We start from the raw sequence: 19,058 nt of genomic DNA on the forward strand, positions 1-19,058 counted from the left end.
GATTGTTGGGAAACCCGGATCTGGTTCACTGATTATCCTTCAGGGAAGGAAACTAATATACTTAGCTGGTATTGCCTACATATGACTCCAAACCCACAATGATGTGGTTGACTCTTAACTGCTCTCTGGCCAATGAAGGATAGGCACTAAGTGCTGCCTAGCCAGCAACACCCTCATCCCATGAATGAATCAAGGTTTTGTACATCTTGATGGTAACTTGCTCGCCTTTGAACTTTGGTCTCTATTTCTCTGGAATCCAGGGTGCATTATGATTGTGCTTTCTGAACTACCCTGCCACCTTTGTTTATTTGTAGAAACATGCCAGCCAGAGAGTTGATCATCTTAGTTGGCTGGTTTGCGATACAGAGAAATGCCAGCATGTTCCATTCCCATACTGGCTGACATTGTAATGCTGTCCTCACTGTCCATTCTTGGCTGAGGTTTGGTGATCCTCTGTCCATTTCTAAAATGAGAGAGCAGCCCTGTTGTCTGGTACAACTGAGGCAATTTTGCAGACCCTCAGGATTTCTGTTGTTGCGTCCCCTTGAAAACGACTTGTTTTAATGAAGGCCTTCCCTCCCCTTCCAATGTATGCCCTCAGATTTCTTGTATCTAGTAATTTCATGAGTTTGTCAAGACAGTTCTGTCATTTCATTTATTCTGAGTTTTGTGCTTCATATGGAATTTGCGCCTACAGAACAATTCGAAGATGTGAATGTAGAACAAGCAAAGCACTCATCCTTACTCCAGCCCCTGTGGAACATCCCTGTAACCTTGCTGCAGTTTGGAAAAGAGCTGTTCGTTGTTGTTGCTGCCTGTCATTTTGACCAAATTTGGTTTTGCCCTCCTGTTTATTTTGGTGCCATTCTAACAGTTAAATCCTCCAACATGGCATTTTATCAAATCTCTTTTGAAATCTGTGTATACCATATCAGTAACTACTACCTACAGCAATCCTCTTTCTTACTACTTTAAAAGGAACTTAGACATGATTTTCCATTTATAAATTTTTATTTTCTCAATCCACATTTGTCGAAGTGACCTAACTTGGATCATAGTTTTTAAATCTTCCCATCATTGAAGTTAAAATGAATGACCACTGTTTGCTATGGTTGTTTTTGTACTTTCCTTGAATTCGGCTCTTGCTTGCCACTACCTTCAGTGATCTTTGTAGCTGCATCTTCCTTGGTAAAGACAGATTTTTTAAAAAATAACATTGTATTCCAGTTGTGCTCACTGCTTCCATGTGTAAGTCCTTTTTAATCTCTTTAATCAACCTTGTCTTTAAAGTTGACATATTTGTAGAGGACTTTGATTTCTGTTTTGTGTCACCTGTCAAACTCTTGTCTTTGATTGCTTTTCCCATTTCTGAAAAATTTATTTACCCATTGTCTCTTGTTCTGTCAATCTGACGTGCGCTTGTTTAGTTTTACTTTGTCTTTTGCCACTCGGGAGTTCTTTTTGTTCTCCCTTTTCTGCCTCATGATATATGCTGATTATGCTTAAACCAATGCCTCTTGGATGATCATGGTTTTTAAAAAGAAAAGCACTTAAATTTCACAATCTGCTGCACGAGCAATTGAAACCATGCCCCCAAAGTCTTTATCTGAGCCACTAGTGCAGTCACAATACCACAGCACCACAACCTCCAACAAATTCTTATTTACGTTAGCCAGATTCGTTTTTATTCCACCTGAAATTGGCCTCCTTCAATTAATTTTCAGTTGCTGGAAAAGGGTTGGAACCAATATCAGGCTCATAATGTGCTAACAGGAGACTTGCCAAAAAAAGTCCTCATGTTAGGGCGGCACAGTGGCTAACACTGCAGCCTTGCAGCGCCAGGGACCTGGGTTTGATTCCAGCCTCAGGCAACTGTCTGTGCGGAGTTTGCATATTCTCCCCATGTCTGCGTGAGTTTCCTCCCACAGTCGAAAGATGTGTGGGCTAGGTGGATTGGCCATGCTAAATTGCCTCTAGTGTTCAGGGATGTGTGGGTTATAGGGGGCTGGGTCTGGGTGGGATGCTCCAAAGGGCGGTGTCGACTTGTTGGGCTGAAGGGCCTGTTTCCACACTCTAGGGAATCTAATCTAATATAACTGAATTAAAATATAAATCTGTGACCTTTAATGGATCATAGACCTCCTTCCACACGGCAGGGATTCTTCGACCCCTTGAATCCACACTGACCCTCCAAAGAGCAACCCACTCAAATCCCCCATCCCTGTACCCTGCATTTCACATGGCACTGTGAGGCTGCTGTACTAGTCAGTGAGCCACCATGCTGATACGATTGAGTTTTTAATTTGCGTAGTGGATAAGAAAATCATGAGGATTTTGAAAATGCCTTTGTGTCACTTCATGATGGGAAGTCTTAAAGAAGCACAATCCTTTGAATTAGAAGTAACAGAATTTATTGTAGTCTGCTAGTATGAAGTAAGATGATTTTTAGTCCGTTGTGTTGATCACCCAACAGGAGACAGAACGAACACTGCTACCACAGATCTTTCAGACATTTTACCAGAGGAAGTGGAAAATGCAGTGAAGGTTGCAGCTGAAATATCCATGGGTACAGAAGTATCTGAGGAAGACATTGAGCACATTATACACCTTTGTGATCAGGTTGGTGGTCTTGATTACTTATGTATATTTTAGAGGTATCATTTTGTTCAGCTTTCTTTTGGAATGGAGGGATTTTAGCGTTTGTCCAAAAGAGCTTCATTTTGAGTCTGCTGGGCTGCTTTGTGGTTTGCAAACTCTGCAAGGTTGATCAAATTCATCCTACGTGAAGTGGTCTCCCAGTGGGCAGCATCAATAAGTTAATGAAGGGTAGCCTTGATTGTCTGAAGTACTGTGATTATTTATCTCTGATACATAATCTATTTTTAGAATGTGTTTTCTTCCTTTTCAGGGATGTGATCAGAGTCCCTGTCCAGCACTGGCAGCAGTGATGATGATTTTCAGTCTTGCTGATTAACTGCTGAAGGTTTTCAGTCACTACCTCATCTGAGACTGTCAGTGCTGATTGATGTGGTCACTCTTTTAGATGCACCAATGTAAGGTGCTGTATTCCTACTTCCACACTGCATATGCTCACAAAAGAGCTTTCTGCAGATATCAGGATGTTTCTGGAGCAAGTATACATTGTGACGTGCTGAAAATCTTGTTACTAACCGTTTTCATCACCACCTGGAGTTGAATCTTCAATGTTCGCGCCCTGGCCTTGAGTGACAATTTTGAGTTTATAGGCCTTGAAAGTAAATGTTTACCAGTTATTAACCCTTTTGAGGGCATTGAATATTAACTTGTCAGTCATTTGACCACGCACTCACTTTTTCTGCTCTGCAATCACCCTTCGCACCTACTTTCCATTTTACTTGAGGCACCAAAAACTTTTGCTTATTCTTAAATATATTTAGCATAAAATACTGAGCCTTTGGTAGAAAATTTGAAGGATTCATCACCCTTTAAAGAAATTTCTCCTAATTTCAGCCCTTACCTATTTTCCTGATCTTGCAAACAAAATCTTCATGCCTGAACTGATGCATTGTCCCTGGATGACTTACCAAGTGATCTTCTTGTTCAAGAGTTTTAATGTTTTCTGAGCAATGTGTTGGTCAACTCCAAGGCTTCCAGGCACCTTCCTCTTTAATATCTGGTATCTAGTCTCATGGCTGCTATAGCTCTAATTTCCTCCTGATATACTGCAAACAAAATATATTGTAACTGCGTTTTATTTCCCCTATTTAAATTGTAAGCAGCCCTGCTTTAGTTATAAACGGTTATATTTTACTGTGTCTGGATTTGTGTATTGCCATGAAACTGCACAGTCATGAAATTTTCCCGGGCTTCAGAATAGTTCCCCTTTCACCATCTAATGATGGTTACACAGTCATCTTTTAAGATTTTGTTTCTAGGTTGTGCTGAAAATTTGGCTTCTCTCATTCAAAAGCATGGGTGGGATAACACCATTTGCATTTGAAATTTCAAAGTTGGCATCAACCGTTCCATGGTTTGTTCTTAAGGTTTATAAGCCATAAACTGAAGTAATCGTGCTTAATGAATGACCCCGCCCTCCAAATAAAGAACTTTTCATCAGATTTCACCCCCTACAGCTTTGTACAAATCAGAACCAATACAAATTATACAACAGGTGACAGGTATTTTAAATAATTCTTTTTAAGTTTTAAAACATCAATCCAGCAAAGATGCAGCTTTGGTAACCATGAAAACCCACATCAGTCTTTCTCGGTCCCTCTGGCCTGCAGGACCTCTCACTTCTCCATCTCAAACATGACCCTCGGGTCACTTCTGGTAGAATCTGTATTCCATCCAGTGGGATTATGTCAGCCCTGACGGTGCAGTTTCCATTTCAACTGACGGCTTGCCATCTGCCTTGATGCTTGAGCTGAACACGTTTTTAGGATTCAGATTCAGTTACTTTTATTCCATTATATATATTATTGTCACAGGAGCTTCTAATTCTACTTTTAAGTCCCCAAATTCATTTTTGTCATGAGCTTTTCTGCTCAACCTCACAAACTCCCTTGTTTCTCTCTCTGTCTCTGCTTTCTATTTTACACTTGCACCTTTGTAATGGCCCCCTTCTGTCAACAGTTCTCTTCTACTTGCCATGGGCAGTTTGATCTTAATTTCCTTCCTTTTGATACTACTTTGATTTAAGGGTCCCATGATCACGTGGACCAGTTTTTTTATGTGAGAAATTGCAGTTGATTCCATTACAATTAATGCAACTACTTGCAAAGTCCTTTCCACATATTCATAAGAACAATGACAGATTTCTAAGACTTAGCAAATAAAATACAGGTTGTCGTTGGTATCCAGGTTAAAGATCGCACCAGCATGACAGCGCTCATTTTTGAGTGAAGCTCCTACACTGCTTTACCCTTTGTGTCTGATACTGTAATGTTAGTTTGTTCCTTGCAGTATCTAACATTATTCGTTTACTGTGACTTTCAGGTTTCTGGTGTGAATCAGTACATGCTAGGAACTGGGTATCAGCCTAAAATTCAGCCCAAATCTATTGTGCTCGCCCCCGCGCTCTCCGCCAATACAATTTATTGCAGTTCTGTACGTGACAAATTGCGTTCATCCTATCCCTTCCAGGTAGTGCAGATCTCTGAATACCGCACCCAGCTCTATGACTACCTGAAAAACCGAATGATGGCTATTGCACCCAACTTGACTGTGATGGTTGGCGAATTGGTTGGAGCCAGACTGATAGCACATGCAGGTAAGACATTTTGTGGTTGCTGGCTCACGAGTTCCACTCATTGATGCCTGCAATACTGGAAATGCTATTTGAACTTGCCGGGTAATTTTCCAAATAAGTTGAGACGTCTGCGTTAAGAATGATATAACCATCCTTGTCCACTATCAGTGCCTAGGTGAGATTAAATGAGGAAACAAAAACCTATCCAATAACTGCATTTGCTGCTTGAGAATATGGATGAAGACTGGTGGTGAAAATAGTCAATATGTAGACCATGGCACTTCAGAACAGAACACAAGGTTTGCGTGGTAAACATAATAGCGAAAATAATTTGAAGATGCACAAAAGGGAAGCAAGTCGATTAACACTAGTCTTTATAGACAGTGCAAGGGAAATAACACTCAACTGAAGTTTTTAAAATCAGGAGAGAGAAACTGCAAAATAGTAAAACCTGAGATGAGAAGGACGCACTGTATTTGTGGCCAAGATAAGAGTGCTTCATACTTATACATTTGAATGTAACAAATTTGAATGAATTGTAGGCATATGTTCAATTTTAAGCACGTGGCATGGTAATAATTACTGACATGGCTAAAAATGACCTTGGATTGGGGCTAAATGTGCCAGGTCATAAGGGTTCTTTTAAATTCATATCAGTCCAAGAATGTGGACGCTGTTTTCTCGGAGAGTAGTTGTTGTTTATCCCCAATGGGCCTTGGAGATGCTGATCTGCCACCTAGAACCATTGCAGTTATTTAGTATAGTTACGCCCACAATGCGGTCATGGAGATTCAGGACTTGAATAGAGTGAAGAAGCTGGCAAACTTGCCAGTGAGGTGGTGAGTAACTTGCAGGTGATAGTGTTCCAATGTGTTTACTGCCCTTGTCCCTCTAGACAGAAATAGCCATGGAGAGCATTCCCTCTAATTTACTCAGTGGTTGCATGAGACTCTGAGGCCTGTGTGTGACTGCACCATCTGGAGTCAGAAAGCAGTGCTGCATTTGGTATGCACAGGACATTAGAGTTGTTGCATTCACATGGAGGAAGTGGATGTGGTGCTATTCATTTGGGCTGCTTTGTCCTGGATGGTTTCAAGCTGATTGTTGGAGGTACATCCATCCATGCAAGCGGGGCGTATTCCATCATACTCCTGACGTGTGCCTTGTCGGTGGTAGGCTCATTTAGGAGATAAGTTAGTTGCTGCATAATTCTGAGCAGTAGCCTGATCTTGAAGGCAGAATTTGTGGCTGGTCAAGTTCGGTTTCTGCTTAATGGTAATTTCTAGAACATCGATCATTGGGATTGGGTGATGGTATAGAAAAGGGCTAGGTCATCTTGACACAAGGATTAGGGTGTCACAGTGGCTCAGCAATTAGCACTGCTGCCTCAGTGCCAGGGATCCAGGTTCCATTCTATCCTCAGGTGACTGTGTGGGGAGTTTGCACATTCTCTGTGTCTGCATGGGTTTCATTTGGATGCTCCATTTCCTCAATCCTCAGATGTGCAGGTTAGGTCGATGGGCAGTTGAGCATGGCCATTAGTGTTCAGGGATGTGTAGATTAGAGCGTGTTATGCAGGATGGGTCTTGGGCTGCTCAGAGGTTGTGGTTGGGCCAAAGGGCCTGTTTCCTTGCTGTAGGGATTCTACATCTAAACGGTATGGTTTTAGTGGCATTTCTGAACTATGCAGGGGTACAGTGATCTCTGGGAGTTCACATACATTTTCACTAATTGCGCTTCTTGTATCCTGCCACCTTCAAAGGTCTATGTAAGAGATTATTCACTTCATAAATATTAGTACAAAAGTGGGGAAATTTAGGTTGAACCTCTTTCAAACTTTGATTAGACCACAGTTGGAATATTGCAACTGGTTTTGCTTGAGTCCATTTTGGAAGGATGTGTGGCCCTTAGGAAAACATGCAGAGGTGCAAAATGGCTTTTGGGTTTAGGGATTTTAACCCCAAGGATAGGTTGAGGATGATTAGACTGTTATCCTTGGAACAAAGGAGTTTGAGGGAAGTTTTGATTTGAAATACTCTATCATAACAAGTTCAGGCAAGGCAGACAAAGATAAGCTGTTCTTAACAACTAACTGGTAGTGGTTCAAGTGCTCTTGCTCGTGGATTTTAAGGTTTTAGGCAGGAAATACAAGGAGAACAAGAGGAACAGTTGTATTATGCAGTGAATAATCATGATCCAGCACTTGCTGACTGTGAATGCATGTGATGCAATTGAGTGTTGTCAGTGATTTCAGAAGGAGATTGAACTGTTGAGAGTTAAACTTCCAGGACTCTGGGAATAAAATAAAAGAATGGAGCGGAGAGGTTAAAATAGTATCAGAGATAATGGGAACTGCAGATGCTGGAGAATTCCAAGATAATAAAATGTGAGGCTGGATGAACACAGCAGGCCAAGCAATGGAGCGGTTGGGATTGCTCTTCAAAGAGCCAGTTTTGATTCAGTGTATAAGGTGGCCTTATTCTGTGCCTTTGTGTCTAATTTTCCTCTTTAAAGGTTCTCTGTTGAATCTGGCAAAGCATCCTGCATCCACAGTGCAGATCCTGGGTGCAGAAAAGGCACTATTTAGAGCACTGAAAACAAGAAGAGACACTCCAAAATATGGTTTAATTTACCATGCGTCACTGGTTGGACAGACCACTCCAAAGAACAAAGGCAAGGTCAGATGTTGTAAATACACTGTTTTGTGAATTTTAGGTTCATCAAGGCAAAGGTTTTATTGATGGAAAATAAGTGATTTCTTACTTCAGGCCCATTGTCTGGTTGGATACAACAGAAACTAGATACAAGTAAACTTCCACTGCACTCCCAGCCTGTTCTAGGGAAATGGATTTCACATTTCCTCCACAACTATGCAATAGATTATTTGACTTTACATGTTTTTTAATTGCTCTGGGCAATGGAATATAGTCAGAACGCAGTCCATTAACTGTGTCGGAACCTTTTGGAATCATAGAAATTAAGAGTAGTAGGTCATTTTGGCCCTTAGGAATATCTGAACTCCATATAATCATGTCTGATTGCCCAATTCAGTACTCTTTCTTTCCCCTTTTTTTGCTCTCCTCTTTTCTCTCTTCTCTCCCCCCCCCCCCCCCCCCCCCAAAAAAACCATATTCTTGATGACTTGAGCTCCAAGAACTGTACCTAACTCGTTCTTGAAAACATTGAAATGTTTGGCCCCAGTTGCTCCATGTGGTGGAGAATTCCACGGGCTCTCAACCCTTGGGGTGAAGAAATTTGCCCTCACCCCTCAGTTGTAAATGGACGACCATACTATGTTAGACAGTGACCTCTGGTTCTGCACTCTTTGGTCACTATTTACCCTGCCTAGCCCTGTTTACAACTCTACAGGTTTGAGATAACCTTCATTCTGTTAAACTCTAAATATGGTCTTCTCTCATGTCATCTCTCATGTCAGCCCTGTGATCCCAGGATTCAGTCTGGTAAACTTGCATTGTGCTCCTTGCTTAGCCAGAACATCCTCCTTTGGATAAGGAGTCCAAAACTGTTCACAGCACTCCATGTGTGGTCTCATCAAGGCCTTGTATATTGCGGCAAGACATCCCTACTTCTGTATTTGAATCATCTCCCTATTAAGGCATAAGGCCTTAAGGTTTGTCTTTTTAACATTCTTAGTCCTTTTTGCATTACTTTGCACTGTTGCCCTGTTTGATTCTTGCTCTTGAATTCCCTGCTTATTGCTTTTCTATTCCCCCTTCTGTCGTTTGGGATTTTCTTTTCTGTCTCCATGTTTTGGTTCCCACCCTGCCATTTTTGTTTAATTCCTCCACAACCTTCTCTGATAGCAGATACTCCTCAAAGACATTTGTTCCAGTGCTTCCCGGGTGAAACCTGTCTGGCTTCTCCTGATCCGGCCTCACCCAGACCCAATCCCAATCTGTTATCAAGCTGTGGTAACGCTGACCAAGCCAGAGTTTGTTACCTGTCCCTTGAAGATGTGACGGCTATTTACTTGTAAGCACTATATATCTTATGGAGTTCAGACTTTACCATTTCTTTGACTAACAAGGAGCAATAGTCATTTTGTGAGCCAGGATGACACATGGGAGATAAACGTTCCTATTGTTGCTGTTCTCCTTTTAGTGCTAGAGTTCTTGGATGCAATATGAAGTTCAAGTCTAACTTGTGCCCTGTTGCTGGCAGTGTTGGGTATTCAGCTTGTGAAGCAAACTGCTTTTCTCTGAGCTGCTTGTGTGGTGTATTTGCCCTTACCCAGGAGAATGGTAGGTATTCCATCATGCTATAGATGAGCATTTTGGAGACGCTGTAGCTATTCTTTGCTGTTCATGACAATGTTGAGTTGATTAGTTTGGGGTTAAACTTCCAGTTGATGAAAACCTCTTGACAATTGTTAAAACAGAACGTGTTTTAAGCCCTGGTTGGAATTAACACAGCACGTCACTCATAATTCTATAGACCTGTCACGTTGAAAATGAAGACGTAGCTTCAGTGTTGAAACACCTTTGAAGTAACTGTCTTCAGTGCCCCTGAGTTAGAGCAGAGGGGATCAGCCATAGTTTCCTGTGATCAGTCCTATATCTGAAACTGCCAACGCTTCTATTTTGTTCAGATTTAAGTAGTAATTTCCAGTAGAAGGAGGTGGGGTATAAACCATAAGTGCCAACAACTTTTAAGTGGATGGAAGTGCAGAATTGAAAGGCACAGGTAAGAAAGAGGTGTGCTGGTTGAGAGGGATTGTACTTCAAGACTTTTCTCTCCCACAGAGCACAATTTGAATTTGACCTGTGCTGTCCTTGGTCTAGAGTAGTTTGTTCGCAGTTGGGGGTCAGGAAAATGTTTCACTGATAACAAGCATTTGCAGAACAAAAACTTAATGCAATACTGAGCTACTATTTGTTGCCAATAGATCTCCAGGATGTTGGCAGCCAAGGCGTCTTTAGCCATTCGGTATGATGCTCTGGGTGAGGATACAAATGCAGAAATGGGTGTCGAAAATAGAGCCAAGCTAGAAATTCGCATACGACACTTAGAAGAAAAAGGGGTAAGTAACTGCTGGAATGTCCAAGCCATTAAGATCGTTTGTATAATAAATTTATTCAGAAACACCTGGTCTGAGATTCCAGGGACTGTTTTAAACTTGTGGAATATTGGTCTTTGTCTTCTCTACTTTCCTAAAGTGTTTTTTGTACCTCAGTGCTTCTTTAACTTTGAACTTGTAGATGAGAAGGATCAGTGGTACAGGAAAGGCTCGCGCACAAGCTGATAAATACCAGCACAAGAGGTATGTGTCCTAAATAACCAGTTTTTAAAAAATATTTAGTGGATTTTCTAAGTTCTTATTCTGAAGGTACCTTTTTAGGAATTAGAGAAATGCCAAAATTAAAATAAAAATTACTATCTTCCTTGAGAGCTTGTCTGTATTCCTTGTTGCCCTGCTATTGAGCATATAAAGTTACACAACATGGAAAAGGCCCTCCGTGCTGACCAGGTTTTCTAAACTAAACTAGTTCTAAACCTTACCTCCTTCGTGTATCTATCCAAGTGTCTTTTAATATATTCTAACTGTACCTGAATCTACCACTTCCTTTGGTAGTCCATTCCATAGATAAACTGTCCTCTATGTGGAAAATGCTGCCCTTTGGGCCCCTTTTCAATCTTTCCCCTCTTGCCTTAGAATTATGCTGGTTAATTTAGAATTTGTAACCTTGGGGGAAAAACCTTTTTGCTATTCATCGTATTTTATCCTTCTGTTTTATACACCTCTGTAAGGTCACTGCTCAACCTCCTGTTTGCACAGGAAGAATGTCCTAGCTTGTCCAGCCTCTCCTTATGCTGCAAACCCTCCAGTCTGAGTAACATATTGGTAAATCTTTTCTGTGCCCTTTCCAATTTAGTAGTATCCTACCTACACCAGGGCAATAAGAACTGTACACAGTACTCTAAAAGTGGCCTCACCAACCACCTGTACATCCACAACATGACATCCTAACTCCTATACTCAGTGCACTGACCAATGTAGACATGCGTGCGAAATGCTACCTCCACCATCCCATTTACCTACGACTCCACGTTGGAGGCACTGTGTACCTGAATCCCCAGGTGTTTCTGTTCGACAACAATCCCCAGGCCCCTATTATTAACTGTGCAAGACAAAATGCAACACCACAAAATTTTTCCTAAATTAAGGACCATCTGCCACTGCTTAGCCCATTGGCCTAGCTGATCAAAACTTAGACAACCTTCACTGTCCTCTATAACTATGAATTTCGGTGTCATCCACAAACACAAAATTATGCCTCCTAAATTCTCATCGAAATCGCTTATATACATGACAGACAAACAACTGTGGATCCAGCACCGATCGATCTCTGTGGAGCACTTTGGTCACAGGCTTTCTGTCCAAACAGAGCCATCCTCCATTGCGCTCTGTCTCCTACCATCAGGGTAATTTTGCATTTGGCTAGTTCTCCCAGAGTCCCATGTAATATAAGCTCACTCACCAGTCTACCATACAGAACCTTAGGTCTTGCTAAAGTCCTTGTCGGCTGCATCTGCTACTCTGCCCTCATTTGGTCTCTTAGTCATCTTCTCAAAGGATTTCTCCGCTGTTTCACTTAGAAAAGATTTGGAAGCAATTTAACTTTTTTCACAATCTCCAGAAAGAAGTCAATGTTGTTAGTATGAAAGAGAAGTGTTTGATAGTTTCCACAATAGCCTAAACAGTAATATGCACCTTCTTATTGTGGCCCAAAGCAACATCCATTTCTGCTCCATTTGAAACATAGAAGATCGGAGCATGAGGAGGCTGTTCAGCCCTCCAAGATTGCTCCGCCATTCTTCACGATCAAGACTGATTGTCCATCTCAATAGCCTAATCCTGTTTGATCCCATTTGACCCCAAGTGCTATATCTAGTCACCTCTTGAATATATTCCATGTTTGGCATCAACTACTACTATGGTACTGAATTCTACAGGCTCAACACTCTGGGTGAAACAATGTCTCCTTGTCTCTGTCCTGAATCCCCATACAGTGCCCATGCACATGTGCGCACATTCTGGGCACACTGTCACCATTGAGAACGTTTGCCCTGCATCTACTCTGTCCAGTCCTATTAGAATTTCCTACGTCTCCAAGATTCTCCTACCTCCTTTATTAGTTGATCACAGTCAGGATAAAACTTGTATTTGGGACTCTTGAGCATATGTCTGTCACTTCTGAAACGTGTGTTGGTACTGAATGGCAACAACTTCTATTCATGCATGGCTTGGACATTTATCAGGTGCAGCAGGTTGAGTGTACTAAGCATGTATTCCAGAAATAATTAGTTGGATGGAAAAGATGGACACGTTCTGTACTGTTCTAATTTGTTTTTTCTGATCAGTGAGGTTAAAACATATGACCCGTCTGGGGACTCCACTCTACCTGCAGTCTCAAAGAAAAGGAAATTTGAAGAAGTGGAGGATGATGGAGAAAAGAAAGAAGTGAAATCCAAAAAAAAGGCCCGGCTTTTAGAGCCTGCTGTGACAGGTTAGTCCTTGTATTTGTACAAGTGCTTCTGGCTTTTTTTAAACCACTTCAGTGAATTTTGTGTTTGGATCCTGTACTGGTTCATGTAATGCTTTCTGTTTGCACAACACTTCAAGTTGGGATGGAGATTGACTGCGGTAATAATATTTCAAGTTTGAAATCCTTAACTTCAACATGGACTGTTATTTATAGCTGTGTACATCTTTTTATTGCTTTTTTGCAAGGCTTTTACTATCATTCTTCCCACCTGGTACGAAGTAGAGTAGATGAGGTGTCGGTAGACTCGTACTTGTTCAAGATAAGTGTGCATTCAGGCTATCTGACTGCATGACTTCTTGGCTATGGGAAGGCAAAGCATTTTACCTTCTGATCTCTTTTTAAGAAACATCTACAACTGGCAGAATAGATTAAACAGGTTTACTAATTATTTTAGCTATTTAATTCCCTCACGTCTCCTTGAGTTCAGAAGGAGTGCTGTCTTGCACAACTGGTAGTTTTTCCACTTACCATCTGTCATCATTTCCCTCCTGAAAACCAAAAGAACTGCAGATCCTATAAATCAGGAACAAAAGCAGAAGGTGCTGGAAAAGCTCATCAGGTCTGGTTGCATTTGTGAAGGGTGGGGGGGTTGCGTGGGAAATTATAGTTAACGCTTCAGACCCAGTGACCCTTTCTCAGGACTGTTCCTTTTCCCTCAAGTTGGCTGAACGTGTTCTTGTGTTGTGCTTTGGGAGGGGGGGGGGACTTTGGAGGCAAAATTCAACAAGGATTCTGTGTTAAATGTTTGGGATATGTGGAGCATTTATTTCCCTCTGTACTTGTAATGCTGTTTTCTGAACTGGGAAAGTTTGAACGACTTACCTTCCCAACTTCACCCTTCCCTTTCCTTCTCATCATCCAAATTGAACTTTCCACTCCCTTGACTCCTTTCATTTAATTTGTGAATTGGGTATCTGTCAAAATCCCCTTTCAATGTATGACTACCTTCTTTGCACTTAATGCAGTCATCCTCCCTGAGAGGATTGTACATCAACATATGCATCCTTCCACACTAGCACTGGTCCCTTGTTCAAAGGGGCATCACCCAATCTCTGCAAGATCCTTAATAAGGTCCTGACTGTGTCTGTTCCACTTCTCTTTGCCCCCCTCAAAGCCCACAGCAGTGTTCCCATGCCCTCTTCTACCAGGCTGTCTTGTTGTTCAGTACATCCTCCACTGCTTCCACTAGCTCTCGCTGCCACCACCTAAGACGTCTTCTGAAAGAACTGTATCTTCTGACACTGTTCAACTCCTGGTCTCATTCTAACAGTGTCCACCCTTATGGCACCTTCCTATGCAAACATAAGCTACAATTGTCTTACCTGCTTGCTGTTGAAAACCCAGTCACATGTTTGAGGTGAAACAGCAATTTACATGTACCACTGAATTTTATATTTTTGCTTATGATCCTGCTTTTGTTATATCTGGTAGGTTAAATGTAATTTAGCTTGCAAGCGTGACCCTGTGCTTTCCATTGCCTCTTCATTTCAATTCTCCACTGCCACTTTGTCATCAATGAAGCTTAATATTGGCTCAAGGAATAGCATTGTATCTTTTGAATCAGTACTCTATGGCCTTCTGGGCTGGATGTTTAAGTTCTAACATTTTCAGCTTGTGACCTTTACTCCCATTTTGTATGTTTTGATTTTTGCATGGTTGTTGGTAATAAATTTGCTTTTCCAAAGAATGCATTTCCTCAAGGCACTTTCTCTCTATCTGATTATCCCATAATTTCTGATACCCTCTTCTTGATCTTATCATTCACTTTCCTTTATACTTGCTTTAAAACTATTACGTCGTAACTTTGTCCAGTGCTGACGAAAAATCAAACTGAAATATGAACAGAGCTACCTGTTTTCTCTCTGTACCCATGTGGCTAAACCTGCTGAGGATTTTCACCATTTTCTCTTTTTTTTGTAATTCAGAATTCCAGCATCGTCACTATTTTATTTCTGTATTGTCCATTTCCTCGTCCTGTGTCAGTTACTCACTGCCCTTATCAGCTATCCTGATTTTTGATTTGAAGTGTATATTTACAGATCTTTTTCTAAGATGACTTGCCCCAAGGTTTAGGGGCTTCAAGTTGTTTGTTTGTAGGGTTGTCGTTTTTTATTTTAAGTTAGTCAAGGACACAGTAAGTTACTCCATGCTCCTTAGTGGTCTGATTTCAGAAATCACTGGAACAATACTGCACTGGATGAAATCATAATGAAATACTTTATTACTTCAAAGAACCTGGTGAAGAGGCTGAGCCACCAACAAAAAAGAAAAAGAAGAAAGAAAAGAAGCAGGAAATACATGTAAAGCAGGAAGAGGGGGAGCCATCAACTTCATTTGTTACAGAAGAGGTAAGAGCATGGGGATTGAAGTATCATGGAGGTAGTAGTTAGACCTTGGCTGCTCTTGATGTTGGTAATAAACTGATTTTGGGTTGGGGATTGATTCCGGGTTAAATGTAGCAAGGGCTAATAAGTTTTTTGTTGCAAGGGTGTTTTAAATGCAAATGAGGAAATACAAAGAACAATACAGCACAGGAACAGGCCGTTCAGCCCATCAAGCTCATCAAGCCTGTGCCGATGCCTAGTCCTTATTTAGATCCACTACTTATTTCTGTCACTCTGTTCATCTCCTGTTCATGTATCTGTCAAGTTACACCCTGAAAGTTGCTCACATGCCTGCTTTGACCACTTCCACTGGCAGTGCTTTCCAGACACCCACTGACCTATGAAGAACTTTCCCCACACTTCTCCCCTAAACATTCCCACTGTCACCTTGTCTATTGCTTAAATCACTTTTAAGCAAGTGATTTTGCTACCTGCAGAACACCATTAGTTCCTGATCTCCATTCTGAAAAGCACCCTTCCATCATGACTTCCTTCTATGTCCAAACCAGTTCTGTGCTCGTCAAGCCTGCCAGGACAAACCTTATCAAATGCCTTAATGAAGTCCATGTAGGCAATATCCACTGCCCTTCCCTCAATCATTGTTGTCGCTTCCTCCAAAAAAATATCATATGACACTAGGTTATAGTCCAACGGATTTATTTGAAATCACAAGCTTCCATAGCACTGCTCCTTCAGGTGAAGTCTGACACTTCACCTGAACAAGGAGCAGCACTCAAAAGCTTGTGACTTCTGACTTTGTACACCCCAGTCCAACACCGGCCGCCCTCCACATCTCAAAAATACTCAGTCAAGTTGATGAGACATGACCTTCCCTGCACAAAGCTATGCAATCTTTCACTGATTCTCTTCCAGAATGAATAAATCCTGTCTCCATATCTTCTCCAAAAGCTTCCCCATTACTGACGTCAGTCTCACTGGCCTGTAAATACCTGGTTTATCTGCTTTTCTTAAACAAAGGAGCAAAATTGGCCATTTCCCCAGTCCTCTGGAGCTTCTCCTCTGGAGCTTCACTTGAGGCTGAAGAGAGTGCAAAGATATCTGTTAAGGCCCCAACTATATCCTCCCTTGTCTCCCACAGTATCTTGGGATACAAGTATTAACCCAATTATGTAAGTTGCTTTTTTCTGGAGGTCACAGCTAGCACTCTGTGCGGATTTGATCTCCTTCCTGAAGGAAAGTGATGTGTTTGCATTGGGGAATTGCGATTAAGGTTTGCTAGACTGCAGATGTCAGTGGTTAGCACTGCTGCCTCTTGGCACCAGGGACCCAGCTTTGATTCCAGCCTCAAGTGTCTATCTGTCTGTATGGAGTTTGCACATTCTCTGTGTCTGCGTGGGTTTTCTCTGGGTGCTTCAGTTTCCTCCCACAGCCCAAAGGTGTCCAGGCTAGGTGGATTGGCCATGCTAAATTGTCCATAGTGTTCAGGGGTGTGTGGATCATAGGGGGATTGGTCTGGGTGGGATGCTGAGGGGCTCGGTGTGGACTTGGGCTGGTTTCCACACTGTAGGGATCCTGTGGTTCTGCAGAGGTCTTGGACAAATCATTAATTTTATGTTCTTGATCCAGAAATGATATCAGGCCTGCTGAACATTTGTTTTTGTAATCTTTTGGGTGTAGTAATTAGTGTTTTGACTTTAAAATTTCAGATCCCAGAGGAGGAGGAGGAGAAGAAGAAGAAGAAGAAGAAAAAGAAAATGAAGCATGAGTGATCTGTATCCAGGAATGGTAGACTGTAATTCTGCTGTTCAAAGCTCCACTCAGCCCTGATGGTGCTTTTTTTTTCAAAAGGAGAAAAATATTTTTGTTATGCAGGATATATGTTTGATGGCAGTTATCAGAACCATTCAATTGAAGACTCCTTTGGTGTGAGAAATGGACTATAATTTTTGATGCTAATGCAGTTTCACATTCCCTCACCCTCCACGCTGGTCAACTATAAACTGTAGCCCAAAACATTTCTACTTCCTGTAACAGTAATTAGAATAATGGATGTTTTATCAAATATTTTCCTTTTGTGCAGATAGAACACATTGAGACAGGTTTTTGAAAATTATTGGATTTTTAAATCCTGTTTTCAGTAAAAATGTCTAAGAACTCAGTTCATGCATGCTTTTCAAGGAAGGAAGCCTTCCTGTTCTTTTCTGGACTGGCCTACGCACATTTCCACCTTCACCTAAGAGACGTGTAGACAGCAACTCCCAGATAGTCCTGAGTTTATCAGAATTTATTTCCTTTAGGCTGCTCAACATGCGTCAGTTTACTTGTTCATGGAGAAACCTAGAACACTGGCTCTGTTCATACAACAGTCATGTTTTAATGCTGAATTGGCTATTCATAGCCGGAGTCATTATTTTACCTGATCACAGCTGCCTGGAAATGAATGGGAAAAGATTTTGGCAGACATTAATACCAGTCATTGTCCAGGGGTGCATGCAAGGAAATGGCACTTGAGCAAAATCAGTGTTTTGTTTTCTTAGACTTGAAAGTATTCTAATAGGCAAAATGCGCAAAGCTGCTGGACATCAGGGAAATACACACCTGTCACTTTCAGAGGACCAGAGGCGATTGACAATACAACGTTTAAGAATAATTAACACAGGCAACTGCACGCAAGACAACATGTCTTTCAATTGTGTTTTTAGTTCCTTAAACTATTCACAGCACACAAAATTATCATAGTATCCTTTTGAACTGGCACAACACCAAGATGAATAAAAGTATCACTCTGGCACTGTGGGGACAGTAATGTATTTGGCTAGTGTCAACATCAGTTGATACAGTAAGAGTTTTGCACAACAATTGATTATGATCATTTGTAATCATACTGGTATCTTCTTTATAAACGTTGGGCAAGCTGGACCCCCAGCTTCATTTTGGGATGTCAGGCAAGAAAGTTTTATAGCATGGGATTCCTGTTTGAGCAAAGGCACTGTCCTGAATGACCATATCTGGTTGGAAATATCTCTGGTTTCTCTGACTGTGTTCAGCTGGAGTTCAAATTTGAGGAACATGAATTTGAGACTCATAACCGGGTAAAAGGAAAATCTGATCCTTCACAAATATGCAATGTATGTCCCACCTCAGGAGGTCAAGAGAAGCTATTTGGCAAAAATAACCTGAATTTCTTGCTGAGGCACATGGAGCACAGTTCAGAAAGAGTCAGTTTTTTTTAAAAAAGTCAACATGGCTATAAATTAAGGCATAGAAAAAGCCAATCATGTTGAGACCAGCAATACAAAAAAAGACAACTTGCTGCTGAGGGGCTATCAGTCCACAAGCAACATTGGGTGAACTAATTGCAGGTGTGCAGTGCTGGCAACAAAAATTGAGTGATAATGCTACCCAGGCACTGTTAATGTTATCTCTGTTAACTGAGGTGAGGAGGGAAAGTGAAGGGAATGGTGAGAGGGAGGACTAAGAGGGCAGGCAAGACTGGCAGGGGTTTGGAGGCAAGGGAAGGTGGTGGTGAAAGCATTCTGTTTCATGAAAATGTGCACAGTAATTATTGCGTGAACAGCACCTATATTATTTCACTTAATCTTGTACTCATTTATTCTCTTGACCTTTTTTGGATTTCTCTCTTTTGCTTGCTTTTCAAATTATATTCTGCACTCTCACTTTTCATAACTCTTCCAAACTGACACATGATCATTGTTAACCTAAATGCACCAATTGGATTCATCTTCCTCAGCAAAGAGATAGATACAGTGGTTGTGTCACCAGGCTAATGGCTCGAATGCATAGCTTTAAATGCCACCAACTGTAGTATTGGAATGTTATTTTAATTTTTTAAAAATCTATAGGCCATTTAGCTTAACATCTGTCGTTGGAAGTGCTAAAGAATTATAAAGGGTG

The 19,058-nt window shown here is 41.3% G+C and overlaps 1 protein-coding gene and 1 non-coding gene across 2 annotated transcripts in view; both read left to right on the forward strand.

The window, feature by feature from the left end:
- The window catches only part of nop58 (NOP58 ribonucleoprotein homolog (yeast)), a 29,693-nt gene extending 12,392 nt beyond the window's left edge, over positions 1-17,301 (forward strand). The window contains exons 8-15 of the mRNA XM_048534776.2: positions 2,474-2,619; positions 5,125-5,251; positions 7,745-7,908; positions 10,137-10,271; positions 10,450-10,511; positions 12,614-12,759; positions 15,031-15,146; positions 16,850-17,301. Of these exons, the coding sequence (XP_048390733.2) occupies positions 2,474-2,619; positions 5,125-5,251; positions 7,745-7,908; positions 10,137-10,271; positions 10,450-10,511; positions 12,614-12,759; positions 15,031-15,146; positions 16,850-16,912 (959 nt within the window). The 3' untranslated portion in view covers positions 16,913-17,301. The remainder of the gene's footprint in view (positions 1-2,473; positions 2,620-5,124; positions 5,252-7,744; positions 7,909-10,136; positions 10,272-10,449; positions 10,512-12,613; positions 12,760-15,030; positions 15,147-16,849) is intronic.
- LOC125454535 (small nucleolar RNA SNORD11B) lies at positions 2,937-3,015 on the forward strand. Its single transcript, XR_007248024.1, has one exon. It is a non-coding gene; the product is annotated as a small nucleolar RNA SNORD11B (small nucleolar RNA).
- Positions 17,302-19,058: the final 1,757 nt, after the last annotated feature.

This window comes from Stegostoma tigrinum, chromosome 7 (genome assembly GCF_030684315.1).
Source record: "Stegostoma tigrinum isolate sSteTig4 chromosome 7, sSteTig4.hap1, whole genome shotgun sequence".
NCBI lineage: Eukaryota > Metazoa > Chordata > Chondrichthyes > Orectolobiformes > Stegostomatidae > Stegostoma > Stegostoma tigrinum.